We start from the raw sequence: 18804 nt of genomic DNA, 5'->3' as shown, positions 1-18804 counted from the left end.
TGTGTCCGTCATATTTGGCATGCATGTGTATCTCATGGAGCTGTGCATTTTGAGTGGTGAAAGGTCAAGGTCATCCTTCAAGGTCAAAGGTAAAAATTAAAATCATTCCGGCGCAGAAGGGGACATAGTGTGTCCATTCGTGCGTGCATTAGAATTGTTCTTGTTTACGCGATTAAGTCCACAGTTTTCATCCGATTCTTTTCAAACTTGTTCAGTGAGTGTCTTTATATTAATGAAGACTCGAACCCTATTGAAAATGGGTTACATCAGAGTAAAAAGTCCAGAATTATCTCCCCTTGAATTTGAGAAAAGTGTAAAATAAGGCTTGTTTACGCAATAAAGTCCACAGTTTTCATCCAATCATTTCCCAACTGGCACAGTGTCTTTATCTGAATGATGAGTCAAACCCTATTGAAAATGAGCGATATCGGAGTTATAAGTCCAGAATTATCTCCCCTTGAATTTGAGAAAAAAATGAAAATCTTTAACATTTTGCCATAACTTTTGCAATATGGAAGATAGCAACTTTATATTTGGCATGCATGTCTATCTCATGGAGCTGCATATTTTGAGCGGTGAAAGGTAAAGGTAAAAAAAAAATCAAAGCGGCACAGAAGGGGACATAGTGTTTCCAACAAACACATTTCTAGTTTGTTTACATATAAAGTTCTATCCTTTTGAAACTTCAACGTATATTTTATATCATCAAGGGCCAGAACCCCATTGAGAGTGAAGAAAATTTGTCCAACTTATTGTTGAAAAGGAGCCATTTGAAGTTGAAATTTTACGTTTCTTCTTGTTTATTCGATGAATTGCCCATTCTGGGTCTGTTTGTTTAAAACTTACTCAGATTGTTCATACTATCAAGGGCTTGAGCCCTATTGATTCCAGCCAGTAGAGCGATTCAGGCCCTCATGGGCCTCTTGTTACCATACCCGGGATACATGTAAATAGACTTAAGAGTGCCATGGGTACATGAAAGTAGTACCCGATCCGACAATGACCAATAGAGCGTAACTAAGTCGTGTGAAGGTAAAATGTGTACACCGTAATTCTACCGTTTGAACATCGCCCGAACATTTTTAGCTCGACTATTATATATGAAATATTTATAGTGGAGCTATCCTACTCACCCTGGTGAGAGCGTTCAAATGTTAAAGTTTGTGTACCACCACAAATATTTCCTATGTCCCTTGACATATTGCTTTAATATTTTGCATACTTCTTAACCATCATGACCCCAACTAATAAACAAGAGCAGACAACTGTATCAAGCATTTTGTAAGAATTATGGCCCTTTTTTCACTTAGAATATGCATATTATTGATAAATCTATGTTAAAGTTTGTGACCACCTCAAATATTTTCAATGTCCCTCAACATATTGCTTTCATATTTTGCAAACTTTTTTGCCAACATGACCCCAATCTATAAACAAGAGCAGACAACTGTATCAAGCATTTTGTAAGCATTATGGCCCTTTTTTCATTTAGAATATGCATATTATTGATAAATCTATGTTAAAGTTTGCGTACCATTACAAATACTTTCAATGTCCCTTGAAATATTGCTTTCATATTTTGCAAACTTCTTAACCAACATGACCCCAATCTATAAACAAGAGCAGACAACTGTATCAAGCATTTCGTAAGAATTATGTCTCTTTGTTGTCTTAGTAACTGAATATTTTGTTTAATTTTGTGTTTAGATCCACTTGACTTCTAAAGTATCAAAGCTTTTGCTTTCAAACTTCATATATTTTCTTACTATCATGAGCCAGAGGGTACTGTTCCTGGCAAGTTTAATTTGACCTTGACCTTTCAATGACCTTGACTCAAGGTCAAAAGAATAAATTTTAGTTAAATTGCCATAACTTCTTTATTTATGATCAGATTTTATTAATACATTGACAAAACAACACTTACCTGAATACCACAATGGATTCCACCCAAACAATACCTCACGCTCCAACCCAGAATCCCTCCCCCCCCCCCAATTTTTTTTTATACCCCCACATTATACCCCCTTTTACCCCCCTACGCAACCCAAAAAGAATATTTTTTCTTTTAAACATGGTTAAAAAAACAATCAAATATTTATTTACTTTATTTTTGAAGGACCGTCCAAACTTCCCACCCAAGCTATTGCTATTAAACTTAAAATAAAATCTTATTAGTTTTTTTTATGTCTTTACAAATGTTCAATAGATTGTGGAAAATATACCTGAACTATTACCTTGACCTTATTGAATAATTTGAACAATTTCACCATGATGGCTTACATTATACTGTCAAGCACTCGAATAGTCGAGCGCGCTGTCCTCTGACAGCTCTTGTTTGTTGAGTTATGAGGGGTAGTAGACAAGGAGACGTCGTGTTCCAGAGACGAGATTACCCAGGTTATTTTAAGTGACCGCGGTTTAGCACCATGTTCAGGAGACCACTGTTTATAATGTCTTATTAACCTGAGTTTTAATGTAATTGTTGAGCTGGGAATAGAACATGCATCCCAAGTTATGGCGCAAGAGTATTACAACTACAAAAATAACGAATTCTTGGCCAGACTAGAATGTTTTGAGATATATGAGATGGGGACTTCTTTTGCTATAAAAAGTACGCTAGTGCCGCCTCAGACGACCAGTCACATTTCCATGGAGTTTCTATGAAAGCCTACGTCTGCTCATCGACGCCAATATTGTTAAAGTAAAGTCTTATTTACGAAAGACATCATGTCAATTCTTATAGTATTTTTACGCATTGATATAATTGTATTACATATTTTTAATAGTATTGCTCTCATTTGAGGAAAACTAAGGCATTTTATTCGTATGACTTACATATCCCATTAAATCCACGCGTTGTAATGAGTACGGAAAGCGAATATGATCAAACTCGTGATAATCGCAAAGTGATATTTGGAAACATAAGGAAACATAAACCATTGATAAATTGAACAAAAACTATAATAACTGACCCAGATTCAGTAAAAGTTAATAGTTGAACGTTTGTTTCGTAAGCAATTTCCATTAGGCGTATTTACTTAAATTTATGAATGATGAATGACTACCAGCTTATCGATTCGCACTCAGGCATACAGCAGTTTGCTTAAACATATACAATATATGATTAGAGGCATTTCGATTTCAAACAATATTTAAAACTTTTCTGTAATATATTTCGCCAGAATAGGCTTTTAAAAAATAATAATATTAATTAAGTACAACAATTAAAAAAAACACTACCGGTCAATACATTTTTAATCTGCTCATAATTGCTCTAATCCTTACTATTATTGTAGATATTACATGTTATTAACGATTTACTTAAAAATGTAAATGTTAGTTGCGTTTCCTATTCTTTACGTTAGTTTCAAATAATGAAATTGCTTTTGGTCAAATGCTACATTCTTTATTGTCTGTAAGGGGGCCCCGACACGCATCCGAAATCATTGTATCTCAAAACATGAACCAGGATGTAACAATTCCTCAAACAAATCGCCCAAGAACAACAATATTTTTGGGGATTAGGATATCACAAAAACATTTATTGCCAGTAACCATAACGTGTTATTTTTTATAAGTTGACCCAGCATTTGTAGAAATATAACAAGATATATAAATTTCTAGACAGGAAATTCATTTTTGCGTTTAATAAGACCGAGATCGTGAAAATCGCTGCACAATTGATGAAGTTATGGCTGTTCAAAGCGATACACACCTTTTTCGGGTGATTTTGAGTTGGATACCTTGTTATATATATATTTGATAGTGAAATTATTTTTTTTCGGAAAAGTAGATTTTTCGTTATAATATGATTATTTATCATTCAAAATGATAATTTCACTAATTAATATCATAGCCACACGCTAACCACCTGTGCATTTGCCATGATAGTAGATGACCCCTATTGAAATTCATTGGGATTACTATATAGTTCAAAGGTCAAGTCACTGTGACAGTAAGCGTTAGTGGTTTTCGTTCGATATGCCATCAAATGATTGAGTGATGGGCCTCATACTTAGCAGATGTATTGACCTTGAACGGTATATCATCCCTATTGAAATTAAATTCAATTATCAAAGTCACTATGACATTTTAAATGTGAAAATCATGTCCGATTGATAACTCGTTAGCGGATTGATCGATCGGCCGGAGTTTTGCAGATGCATTGGCCTCGCAAAATTTCCATTGGTACATCAACAACGACTTCACCATGGCGCGTTATACATAGCCGACTGAGTTTATGCCAATTTCAGTATTTTAATGATAACCTTCTAAATCAGCGACATCGATTTTCCGGAACGAGAATCGATTATCACTGACTTCCTCATCCAACAAAGATTAATCGATTTTATTCGATCATCATAATATAACTAGTTAAATAACTATAATATTTCCAACCCGTTTACTATGACGATGATTTAACAGAAATGCATAATTCTGTGTCAACTCAAAAAATATTAAAGTGGCTAAGTCAATGCCGATTATAGCAGTTCATATATGTACGCTTTATGTACAGATAAACTGTATTTTAAGGTACGTCTGTGAACCCGGACATAGGTCGGACTGAAGGGTAACGATTAATTCGTCGATTTGCACTTGAAATCAACATCACGATTTGCATTGCACAACGTCAATCGATTGCTGCACCACAATTGGGTTCCAGTTGTAGAAGAAACTGTCTGTAGACGTGCCGACGTAAGCCGAAATTAAGATCGTTCGGTATTAGATGCGTTTATTTTGAATTTGCTAACGGTCAATATCTAGACCGTGATATAAACTTACTTTTGCTCGTGACCACTTCATTATACGTCATTTGATACAATAGGTATATGCCATAGGCGCTCGATGGCAATGTTTTATTTATTTATTATTTTTTGTTTTAATTACCCGTTGTTTATTATAATGCATAAACAAACTAAATCAATAAAAATCTTCCGACAAAACGTCTTCTTAAAAAAAGATAGTTCGACTATGTACATAGATAATAAAAGATAATAAAACATTGCCATCGAACGCCTATGGTATATGCGGGAATACACTGGTACTGAAGTAACCACATTACCGAACAAGACATCTAATACAGAACCGCACAGCATGTAATACCGAACATTTTCCGGATTAAAAAAATAAAAAAATCGAACTTGTATTTATATACGTTAACATGACAGGCGTGGCATTTATTATGGTAATGTGCATGTACATGTGCACTCAAACTCGTAATAGCATTCGCGTTGCATTTAATAAGATTATACAATAACAAAATGAGCAGTATTTGCACTCGCACGGAAGTTAATATTAAACATTTGTGACATACGATAAAGTGGCGAAAATTATACATAGCAATTAGTTGTATTACCACATCGTCCGTTGTCTACAAAGAACAATACCGAATAAATCGAGCCGCTTACACATGTACCCATTTAAAGATAATCCGTGTCGACAGATGCAGGTGTTTATATTCGGGATTTTCGTAATTAAGAAGTTGTCTCCCGGGAGACGGAAAACTACAACGGGCGAGGCATGGTATGGTATTGCGCAAGGGGGGGGGGGGGGGTTAGAGGGTTAGGGTTAGGGTTAGGGTTAGTGTTTGGGGTCGGGTTAGGGTTTGGGTTAGCCTAAACCCAATCCTAACCAGACCCCTAACCCTAACCCTTACCCTAACCCTTTTTTGGGGTTATCACCCCTGACCATGCCTCGCCCGTTGTAGTTTTCCGTCTCCCGTTGTCTCCCATTCGGGAAGGTATCACGAGTATCCCGAGTAAAAAGCGGTCCGTCAAAAATGCGTATATGACTCATATCCGCGGATATGACCGAAAAGTGCGGATATGGACGAATATAAGCAATATCGACACGTTTTCTGCAATGTTCATTTCAATGTTCAATGAATAATACACAATATGTATAAAATATGCAAGGAAAAATATCTTATTTTTGTTTGTTACTATATATTATAGTTTATTGGTACGTAAAAATATGCACGTTATTGTATTTATTCAAATGAACAAAGGATATCGTAGTGCTACATTTAGTTTCAAGAATGATTATAACCATTTTATAAGCGCTGTTATTGAAAAGCAATGCATGTCCCGCAATTTTTTTTAGATTTTTCCTTAATATTTTAACAGTTCTTATCCAATATCCCGAAAAGTTAAAATACGAAGCCTATATGTTTAAGATTAATATTACAGCTGTTACATTCACTTATAAAACATAATATTAACGAAAAATATAATATTTTAGCGGGACATGCATTGCTTTTCAATAACAGTGCAACTATAATGGTTATATGAACATGATGTGGACAATTTGGATTATGACTACTAAACATGCTACCTGTCTGGTACTTACGAATGGAAATGTAGGGCAGAGGTGACAGAGATATTTTCCGGAAGTTGCTGTCTTAATATACACTGCTTTTTTTCATGTTTTGTTACTACTTTGCGCTGAGGAAAATTTTCAGTAGGAATTTTGTTTCGGTCAACAGAGTTTGGACCGATTCCGTCTCGAAAGTGGTCGGAACAGACTTGAGGATACGCCGTTGGAAACCAAGTTTTCCGGCTAATTACTGTCATCCAAGATTTTCTTGTAATGGGTCTTTAGGCAATTTATGTAATGTTACTTTTGTTGAAAATGTACCTATTATACCGCTACAATTAAGGCATTTGACGATTGACCAGTAGTTTTTCCCCATTGTTTTCCTTAACACCGGTAGTAGTTATACCTACCCGCACGAACGACAACTCTGTCAAGACGGAATTACGAAAATCGGGACATATTGTTTAAGAGCTTAACTAAAGATTTTCGGTGGGGTAATGACGTCATTTCGTAAAAAAAAATGTGTCATTTCACAGTAAAAAATGAAAATTATCGATATTTTTCACTGTTAATTTTCACTGTTTGAAACATTGAAATTATCAGTTTCCACTCACTTATATTTCTCAATAAACCACCGGAAAGCATAAAATAAATAGTAACAATCAAATATAAGATAATTTTACCTTGCATAAAGTTATTATAGCATTACAAATATAGATCCTTTATTGGATAAACCACATTCGTCGATTTTATATTATTCGCGCATTTAAAATCATCATTTATTTTCAAATGAAAAATGCCACTTGAAACAGTGACATTTCAGACAATATTTACTGCATTCATAACATTCAGTATATAAACAGTTTTATATCAAATAAAAATATAACCAGGGAAAAGTAACATCATTAATTACTTGTGGTCTGGCGATATTCGGCCCAAAACTATTTTAATATTTTCTAAAGCATATTGTATATCTAAATAATAAAGTTTTGAGACGACATCAAGAATAATAATACATTCAGTATATTATATAAACATTATGTAAACTTATACAACAAAACATATGTGGTATCGGCATGGTTATATTGGTTGTGGTGTGTAGCCCTAAAACAATCTTCTGGCACTTCGTCATGTTCGCGGATATGAATTAAGAGTTGGAAAAATGATTATGTCTATTAAATTGTTATATTGTGAGACAATACTAACATATTTGACCCATATTGTGTTTTTTATTATACATTACAGACAAAGTGTCGATATTGACATGACGCCTTATCAGTGATCGCGCCGCCCACTTAATCACGTGGCTCAGCGGGAAGAAAACCTAGACAAGCTAACACCAAAATGGCTTCTTTGCCTATTGACTGCATATAGATTTACGCGATATTCCGGATGATTTTATGGACATGTTTAACACCATATTTCACTTGTAAAGGGGTTGATGCCATTTAGTTATTCTGCAAATGCAAAAAATATACGATTAAAGAAAACATCAGCTATTTATAACGGGTAAATCGGTACATTTAACACGCTCTCAAACGCTTTCGCGCTTACCGAAATCGAACCCGTTATTACGTGTAATGGTGGTATTTGCAATAAATTAACACTTCATCGGTATTTACCCGTGTTATTAACAAAATTATTACCGAAACATTCCCCCCTACCCGTGTATTTGACAAGAAATAGCGCTTCATAACTGGGAATTCGGTGAAGTTTTACGCGATCTGACGCCGGGTGGGTACTTCAATCCCACATGTTATTGCGTATAAGTGATATTAATCATATTAAACATTGCTTATGGGACATTTATCAATCACTATAATTTAAAGTGCAAAAACAACACAGTTAAGTTTGGACATTGTCTGATATAAAATTAGCGTTGTACGAAATGGAATACGATCAGGCTATTATAAATTAATAAGGCTACCAATATCAGACGCTCGCGCAGGTACCGACTTCCCGCATTTATTGGTTAACTAATATCAGTAATAATAACTCTTTTCCAATAGCATTTATCGATACGTCTTTATTAAAATAATAACAAAATGGTTTTCACTTGTTTCTGACACACACAGAAACGCGATTTTTAACGGGGATTTCGTAAAGTTACACGAATTGGGTACCAAAATTCTCAATTATTTTACATGCACACGTGACAATACATACTTAATAATGATTAGTTATTGCTTATATGACATTTCAAGTTTGTGAAATAAATTAATATTCTATAAAGGGGATCTCGGTAATACTTGAAGCTTCCACTCGCTCTTGTCAAGACCGCATTGTCGCGTTTAAAATGGTATAAATTTAATTCATCTGACTTATCTTTCTGGATACCGAATGTCAGAGTTGCATTAACCCTTTTTACACCGTTTTTGAAATATTTCATTTCCGTTTTTTAATCCGAACAAAATAAACGAAACTCGTTTAAAAAATGAGATCTAGGCATTCGAGCTCTCACATGTCACCTTCAATAACATGTATGCTGTCAATTAAGTGCATTACTATCAGAGTAATAAAACACAGCATGAATTAGGCTTCACGCTGGGTTTTATTTATCTTTAAGTAATGCAGATAAACCTCGCTTCTGACCTAGTAACTGATACAACTATTAAAAAAAAAGTGAAATATTATGTGATATTCAGATTGATCACATAAACTATTTAAATCTGCTAGTATATCCGATAAAATGTATTATAATTGTCTTTGACAGTGTTGACGTTCAGTTGTTCGTGGTGACGACCGCTTGCATTTATACATCTCTTACACTTCTCAAGACCTCTTTTCGGGTTTGGAAACGATATAAATTAAATGTCACCAACTAATCTTTCAGGATATCGAATGTCCGAGTTACATAATCCCCATTGACACCGTTTAACCATTTTTAATCGTGTTTTAAAGAGGAAAACAAAAGAAACTCGTTGGAATAAAAGTGAACCTAAACATGTAGCTTGTCTAGAAAATGGCGGACAGGTCGTTGATAACGAGTGCGCCCGATTAATCGATCGCTGATTGGTGGATCAATTCTAGTGGGCGGAGCGATCATAGATAAGGCGTCATGTCAATTGCCTGTATTCGTCCATATCCGCACTTTTCGGTCAATCCGCGGATATGAGTCATATTCGCATGTTAGACGGACCGCGTTTTACACGAGATACTCGTGATACCTTCCCGAATGGGAGACAACTTCTTAATAACGAAAAGACCTTATGCCACCAATTATCGCTTCTCGGCCTTTTGGCTAAGATCAAAGTGTTAAGTGTAGTGTTGGCATCCTCATTTGTCTGTTGTTCTTCAGAGTTTATTTACAGGACCAGACGAGCCCCTTCCCTTTAAGGCTGGACCTGTCCCTGTGACCTTTCAGGGAAAAAAGTTTAATTTAGAGCCAAAGTAGGTCAAATTTACCCCGGCTTCCCGGGTATTCGCCAAAGATATAATTTTAGATCCAAATAGACCAGTGCACGGTGGCCAATGAGACCATAAGGCCAGCATTTTTGTTTGGGTTTGTTTTACGGGAAATAAAAAAAAAATTGAGTCGGGGGGGGGGGGATAAATAAAAATAAAAATAAAATCATGAAAAGTGAGCAATCTACCAAAAAAATAAAAATAAAACTGTCTAAACTGATTTTTTTTTTTTGAAAATTTAAAATTAAGCCAATTTAACCTTATGTATACTTGCATTTACCTTTAAGTGCTTTATAGATGTTATTACACTGTTGTAGAAGCTTATATAATAATAGTAAACATATTTTTATATATATTTATATGTAAAAGCACCTTTCGCATGTATTATACTATATTGCTTCAATAGAGACCATTAACCACGCCAGGTGTGTAGTGTATTATAGTGATCGTTAAACTTTTGCTGAGTGTTAATCATATGTATGTTTATAACAAATATAGCATGCATTTGACTTAAATAAAAAAGAATTGAAAACTTTTTAAATTGTTTAATAGCTTTAAATAACAACTTTGTAACTTCCATGGGTGGAATATGCACACTAAAAATACTATTTAATATACAACAGACTTGCTTTATATCATGATAATTTGTATCGATCATGAGAAAAAATGATTCACATAACAGGAAATTGGACCTTAGGGCGATTGCGACCATTTTGGCTCCAAAAGAGCTGTCTGATCAGGATCCAAACTGTTCAACATAATTGTCATTCAGTCAGTACTTTTAAACATGTTGAGCGAACACTTTGGATCCTGATCAGACTGCGCTTGAATTGATCTTGATCCCAACTGTGTGTAGTGAATGTTCTAGTACAGTAAATGTGAATATTTTATTTAAGAAACCGTGAGTTATAGACTTATAAAAACATGTGCTGCATTTCATTTTATATTCAGAGAGAGTTATAGTGTTTATATATGTAAAGTGAAGACAAGAGGCATGACTGCAATATTTAATGTGTAACATCGTTATGAGGTTCTCTTTGAAGTTTGTTCAAATCATGCAGAAAATTTGCCCTCCCTACGGGTTACTGTTTTGCTTATAAATATAAGTAATATAATCATTCTTTGAAACCGCAAGGCCCTTTGGTTTGTTGCGTTGCATGCCAACCATATAGTTGTTCTTTGCTAAATTTCCTCAAAGCATGTCTCCGTGGTCAAAACTGTTTTACTGTATATAACTTACTCGCAAGATTAATTATATATAGAACACAACTTTTGAACTACGTAATTGTATATTTTAAAATAGTATTTTATATTTAAAAATTTCGTAAAAGACTCACAGTATTGTCAAAATAAAATGGTGTAAACTTTTGCACATATTATTTTGTTCCTCTCTTATTCTCAGTTTAAGTTCAAATGAAAATTTCTATGGAATGTGTTGTCTGTATTATTTTAAGGAGAAACAGCTATAACATGTTTTGGATATATAATAAACAGAGAGAGCTATATAAATGTGAAGATAATAATAACCCTTGGAACAAATTCATTGAGCACCAGGGCCCTTGCTACACTTTGGGGGATTGGGGCCGGGGCCCTTAGAGGGGGGAATTTCACGTCGTTTTCGGCGAAAAGAGGAATTTTACAAGATCTTTTCACCAATCATTCAACACTTAATATTGTTCTATATTAATGTAATTTACATAAATATATATTTAATCAAAGGTTTATAGCAAGATACCAGCTGGCAACTTAGGTATACAAGTATTTTTTTTTGTTTTTTTTTTTTGTTTTGGAGGGGGGAATTTTTAGGTGAAATAGGGGAAAAAGTATACTATTTTAAGGTGGGAATGGGGCCAAACGAGGGCCCTGAGCACATTTATCAACAGAGCCTGAGGTGTGATAAATTTATTTGCATTCCTTGCAGTACAAATCTTTCAGTAAGAAAACATTTTTTACAGTTGATAGAACATCATATTTCGGCTAAATAATAACTCATTTTTGAAAAATAATGTCAAGAAAAATAAATAAAACTTTCTTGTGACTTGACGGACATACGAACATCGGGACCCAATGTTATTTTCTTCAGAAGCTGTGTTGCATACTTTTTTTTCTAAATAAAGAATATATATGGGTGGGTGGGGAATGGGATTATTGATGCAAGTACCTGCGGTTCAGTACTCATGTTCATTATAAAGAAATGTAAAGTTGTACTTCTTGGACATTTTCGGGATGTTGATTTTTATCTATAAAAATATTACAGGATATGCATTTTAATATACGCATATATTTTAAACCTACCCAAAACTTTTTAACACACCGAAAGTTATCGATGATGACGCCTCTGCATCATCTGCAAAAACTCATTATTATTTTGAATTTCGTATCACATAATATGGGCATGATGTCAACAATGGTGTTCTGAAGATTATCTTTTCTAATTGAAATTGTTTCTGCTCCGTTTTTAATTAATTTGATTTTAAAATATGCTACATTTGTCTCGTTGATGTTAATGTCCGCTATTTCTGAAAAGCAATATGAAAATCATTTGTTAAATACTCACCGATTGGCTAATAGCGAGTGGTATTGGCTGCAGTAGCCAATGAAAATCGCTGACGCTTTACAAGTCGAATTGGCACAACGAAACAAACCGTATTATAAACAAATTTTGAACAACACTTCCGGCAATCTGCGCAATTTGTTTTCTAGTTTTGGATAAAATACTAGGTCGGCGGGTGAAATGTAAATAAAAAAAAAAACGAAAGTGAATTTTATTTTTATTTGTATTTGTCGAAAAATAGGTTCGGTCGTTCCCGTAAAACAGATAATAAAAAAATGCTGGCCTAATGTGCACTGGTCCTCATTTGTTTTTATTGCGACACGCCTAAAATAGTTATCCGATATTAATGATATGCACAACGGTTCTGCTGCAAACTACTTCTGACCAATCAAAAATAATTACTCGATCGTTTCGATCGTTTGACCCTTAACCAATCGTTATTGTTCAACTTCACACGATATATTTTTTTATTGGATGAAGGTGTGGTTTCGTCGACTTAATCACAACTGTCCCACAATTAACAGTACAATTACTGTTTCAATAATTATTAAACTTAAAGACCGTTACTATAGAGATACGGCGTGTTTGATTTGAAATTAATTTTGAGGAAATATCAAATTATTCGCGATATAATTGTGTTAAAAAATACTAACTTTTAACCGAAATCAACATAATTTAATGTTCTCTGCGCTAAAAAGTTTGTATAAAAAAATCAATACACCCACGCTTTCCATGCGTATACCTTGACCTTGTACATTGCCGCATAATTTTCGCGCTCTTTTGTCGGGAAATGTACATGATGACTATATTGGAAGCATTTGTAAACGTCGTGTTAACATTTAACAAATCGGCAGTGTGTTTCGGATTACAAATTATTATTCTCATTTGTGAATTAAACGGAACATTTATAGTATATTTATAATTTCATTTATTTATCTAGATATATAATATCTATCTTTGTGTGTAAAGTCATAGATTCTACATCTACGTCTAGTTGCTGAAATTAAGAATCAAATTGTTCGGAAATAGAGTTTCCGACCGATACATGTGAACATATTACCGAACACCTCAATAACTTTGTAATGCATGAATCTTTGTTAATATGGAGTGATGTCCCTTATTTTCACGTCTGTTAACATGTGAAAAATGAATAAACACGAATGCAAAGTCCGTATATGCTTATGAACTCAGTTCTTCAGAGCTACTGTTTCGGCAAGACACGCCTCGTAAAAAGATGTGTAAAATAAAATGATTAGAAATTTAAAATCTATATTGTAAAGTCGTCACAACCGATGACATTTATAGTAACACCGGCTGTAAAATCAACGGTTTTTATTTTCTTGTCTTTTTTTCACAAAAAAAAAGATACGAAATCATTAAGCAATTTTCTTTAACCTTTGAATTTACTAAACATCAGAAAGTAAAAACAAAGTTACTGTGCGAGTTAAATATAAACGAGATCGAAAATAATTATTCGTTTAAACCCTTAGAATATATGAAATGCAGTTAAATATGCATCATTGAATACAATATCAGGGCAATAGACCCTTTCAGTTATTGCCGGTTTTTAAATATCGCCCTTGTGTGACGTCATGTGATGATAAGCGAGTGTATCGATTGTAAACGAGAACAGAGATCTTGTTTGAAATTGTTTTTTTTTCAACGATGTAAATGGACTGAACATATGCACGAAAAAGTTTATACTTACTTAGTTGTTAATAATGTATTATTTTCTAATGAAATTTTGATATTCGGTTTATACTGCTGGTAAAGCAGCGGTATTGTTTATCATGAACGTGATCGGAAGACTAAATACTCAAAGTCCCACAAAACAAAACAGCTAAATAACCAAAAATTTTGAAGAAATCAATGTGTATAGTAAAGCGCGACATATTGGAAATCTATTCATAACTTTATTACAAACACATGTGAAATATAACCAAGGGCCATGTTCGTTTTCAAAAATCGCATTCCAATATATATATATATATATATATATATATATATATATATATATATATATATATATATATATATATATATATATATATATATATATATATATATATATATATAAAATTAACATTATAATTTCATTTTGATATAAGATCTGAATGCCTAGATCTGAAGAAATATATTTCAAATGACGACCGGAAATAATAGTCTACATAAAGTATTTATTTGTTCAGTGGTAACTTGAAATTTAGAGATATGGAAATACCAGAGATCATGTGGATCAACACGATCGTGTTTAATTTTACTTAAAGCAGGGCTAAAGATAACGAGAGAGAAATGACACAAACATATGTGTTCCTTATAGAATCTTTTGTCGTTGTTCATTAGAATCGCATCATCAAGGCGATTCTAATGAGTAGCCACAAAAGTAGAAATAGTAAGCAAATGGAAAAATTCATTTAATTAGATATTTGCTCCTAAGGATTATTTTTCTTAAATGGATCTTTTCACGGTTTGGTAAATTGACAAAATTGAAAAAAGTTGTTTCAGATTCGCAAATTTTCGTTTTAGTTATGATATTTGTGAGGAAACAGTATTACTGAACATTTACCATAGTCCAATATAGCCATTATATGTATCTTTTGACGATTTGAAAACTTAAAAAAATATAAAGCATTGCAACGCGAAACGATTGTCATGAATAATTTGGAGAGTTCTGTTGTTGTCGTTTAAATTTACGAAACTACGAAGATTGCTTATATAAGGTATAAAATACTAAAATTGTGGACACACGGCGGAATAGCCGAGAGGACTAATGCGTTTTTACTTCAGACTTACTCCAGGACTCCGGGGGTCACTGGTTCGAGCCCTGGTACCGGCTACTTTTTTTCCCTTTTTTAAATTTTATTCTTGATTTTTTACTGGAGCTTTTAATATCCAATGTTTACATTTATCAATATAAAGCATTTAATGACAAACTTCAAAAAATGCCAAAATCTGTGAAAAGGCCCCTTTAATGCAACGATAAAGTTTGCTCGAAGTGCGATTCACCTGACCCTTAATCACATTCTTTGTTTAATACAAAGAAACACGAGTAAGACATATGAATTAAATATAAAAAACTGATGCTCAGCAGTGTTTTTTGGGGCCGGAATTCGGCCTCATTCCCCTCCTTAAAACATATATAAGAATTTAACATATACTTATCTGCTGAAATTTTCCGAGTGGTAACCGAAATTACCAATTGTAAGTTTCCGAAAAAGAAAACGGTGGTTGCGTCCAAAGTTGTTGGTGTTATTAACTATAACTGGTTAATAAATGTATGATTTTGATTCTCATTGGATACATTGATGATTTCAAGGCTGATAAAATTGAAATACGAAAGCTATTCTGTCTTGGCATATGTCTGTCTATGCATTTAGACGATCGGTAATTTCCATAACCGATCGCAAAATCGTAGAACACACACGTTTTTATCATTTTTTCCACAAATATTCTACCACTTTCTAGTTGACTATCAGTATATCAATGATTAAAAAGTATTTTTTTTATTTAGTTCAGCCAGGAACACTGCCTATAGCCGCAAAGAATCAATACTTTTTGGTTTACGATTTTTGTTTTCTTAATAGCCCGCATGCAGCATGGCATACTCTGGATCAGCAGACGATGTATTGCTTAAATCTGCGGAGGATTCCGGATATAGTCAATGTATCACCATTGCAACACGATGTTGAATGTTCTGACAGACTCGTGTCTCAATTTTTTTATTGGATGATTTAGGACTGTTTAATCCAACCAGAAAAACGTTTTTAAACGGTATTTAGACCAATGTAAGCGAGATAATAACATGTGTCTTTTTGTTTATCGCGCATTCGTGACCTCACGAGTTGCCTCCCTTGTTGGTTCATGCTACCTGAAGTTGTAAGCTGTTATAACTGTTTTAACTGCCATATCGAAACTTGATATAACATACGCATGCGTGTCGATTGATCGTGTACATATATACTTTTGACGACAAATTCACCAGGGTCTGTTTGCAATCGTTGCTGTGACGCTATAACTGTAATTCGATAATTTGTCGGTGCAAAAGAAAATCATGCAATTGAGAGTAAATATAACACGAAACAAATGGATGAGAGGACTTTTACTGTTATTACTTATACTATGCGTATGGTTTGGTGCTGAAGATATTCACGAAGCCGTAAATATTCTAATGTACTCTAAATCTAATTCTGTGGGCAGCCTCGACACACGTCAAATGTCAGATGCGTCAAATTTTCGAGTGTTTGACACATCCGTGGACTATTCCAATGCGGAACAAATTTACAAATGCGTTAATCTAACAATAGAAAAGCTGGCCAGCACTCCAATTTGCGTTTACGATCCAGCAATTGATATCTGGGTTTCAGGTTATATCATAAGCAAGGGCAACTTTGAAGGTGATCTTATTCTAGAATTGGTGAAAATACTCCAGGACAATCCCAGTCTAACATTCTTGGATATAGGATGTAACGTAGGTGTCTACACCCTGGCTGTTGCCAAGTTTGGGCGGCAGGTGACCGCTGTGGACGCTAACCGAAAGAATCTAGAGATGGTTGCTACCTCCTTGGTGAAAGGAAACCTGACGGAAAAGGTGAAGCTGATATGGAATGCGATCTCGGACAAAGAAGAAACAGTTGGATTGAACCATTGGAAAGGGAATGTCGGTGGTTTACAAATGATCAGTGGAATAGGTCCCATAAATGATAGCAGTGGATATGAAAGCTCCAAAGCAATCGTTCTTGACAATTTGGTACCAATTTTCAGGAAAAAATCACTGGTTATCAAAATGGACATAGAAAAATTTGAACTGAAAGCCATGTTAGGTGGGAAGAAGTTCTTTGAAGAGGTCGATGTTCGATTTCTCTTAATGGAATGGGTTCACCATGCTTGGACGGATGTAGGGGGCAAAATTATACAGTTCATGATGGAGAGAGAATATATTCCGGTTATGCCGTTACAGAGGCTAGTTCGATTGCAAGCTGAAAACCGGACGACATGGCCTAACGACATAATGTGGATAAAGAATTCCAACAAAGTCCCATAATGATTTAAGTGGACGGACGAAAGACATATGGGTTCTTTTATTTTATCTTATCATTTATATTTCAAGGTATTTTTTTTTCAGACAATTTACTATAACAATTTATTATAAAACCATCAATACATTGAGTTCTTAGAGATAGGTTTAAGCGCACAGTTGTTTAGCTCAGCTGAGCATTTGTGATCGCCTTCGTCCGTCGTCCGTCGTGCGTCAACAGTTGCCTTGTTAACACTCTAGAGGCCACATTTATTGTCCAATCTTTATGAAATTTAGTCAGTAGATTGGTCTCAATGATATCTTGGATGATTGTGAAAATGATTACGTTTGCTTGAAAAACATGGCTGCCAAGGGATATATGGCTATACATTCCTTTAGTAAAACCTTGTTAACACTCTAGAGGCCACATTTATTATGCAATCTTGCTTGGAAAACATGGCCGCATGGGCATTTTTCCTTAAATGGCTATAGTACAACCTTGTTAATACTCTAGGGGCCACAGTTATTATCTGATCATCATGAAACTTGGTCTGAAGATTTGTCCCAAAAATATTTTGGACAAGTTCGAAAATGGTTCCGGTTGCTTAAAAACATGGTCACCAAGGGGTGGGGCATTTTTCTTATATGGCTATATATGACTTTAGTAAAACCTTGTTAACACTGTAGAGCCCACCTTTATTGTCCGATCTTCATGAAACTTTATCAGAAGATTTGTCACAATAGTATCTTGGAGTTTGAAAGTTTGAAAATGGTTTCGGTTGCTTGAAAGCATAAAAGTTGGTTAGAACATTTGCTCTAATGACATTTTGAGCACAGAACAGATCAGTTCCTTTGAATCGCAGGTGAGCGACTTTGGGCCTTTCATGCCCTCTTGTAAAATCTTACTTTGTTAACGTTCGTTTACTTAGTTTGCTAATTATTTGTTGTATGTAGTTTTAAGTGTTTGAGTATTTGGCTTAATAAATCTTTTTTTTCGTTTCTATGTTTCGTCACAGAATTTGCAATAACAATCAACCAATGGTATGCATGTTATTTGTACAATGTGATACCATTCAATTTAATTTCGGTATTTACGTTTTCAAACTACCTACATTGTGTAATGTTAAACTTAAATTGTTGATTTTTTATGCAAACATAAATTAAGTAGTTAACATGAAAAAGTTAACGTTGCACAAATGGCAATACAATAAGACTTGCAAATATATGATTTCATTTATTTGTAAGATTGTATTTGTATGTATGATCTGTACAGAAATTATTAAGAATATTTTTTGACACATGTTTATGATTCGCCAAAACAATACAGTTATTTATGTATGCGCCCATGATGATTTATTGTTTACACTTCTTTTATGTAAAGTCTCTAATTATTAAATTTGTATTGGCTATAATAAACCATATATGATTTTAGAAAAAGACAATTTTCAGATTTCAAGGTATCATAATTCGCTATGAAATGGAAAAAAACCGACTTTATACAATACCATAAAATTGT

At 34.1% G+C, this 18804-nt stretch overlaps 1 protein-coding gene across 1 annotated transcript; it reads left to right on the top strand.

Moving 5' to 3' along the window:
* Positions 1–15870: 15870 nt before the first annotated feature.
* On the top strand, positions 15871–18540 carry LOC127834384 (uncharacterized). Its single transcript, XM_052360198.1, has one exon. The coding sequence runs from the start codon at positions 16326–16328 to the stop codon at positions 17313–17315; it is 990 nt and encodes a 329-aa protein (XP_052216158.1). The 5' UTR covers positions 15871–16325; the 3' UTR covers positions 17316–18540.
* Positions 18541–18804: the final 264 nt, after the last annotated feature.

This window comes from Dreissena polymorpha, chromosome 1 (assembly GCF_020536995.1).
Source record: "Dreissena polymorpha isolate Duluth1 chromosome 1, UMN_Dpol_1.0, whole genome shotgun sequence".
Taxonomy (NCBI): domain Eukaryota; kingdom Metazoa; phylum Mollusca; class Bivalvia; order Myida; family Dreissenidae; genus Dreissena; species Dreissena polymorpha.
The sequence above is the reverse complement of the archived record's forward strand: the minus strand, read 5'-3'. Positions and strand labels throughout refer to the sequence as shown.

Coding starts and splice junctions, on each gene's coding strand:
- LOC127834384 (XM_052360198.1), top strand. CDS start 16,326: ATGCAATTGAGAGTAAATATAACACGAAACAAATGGATGAGAGGACTT.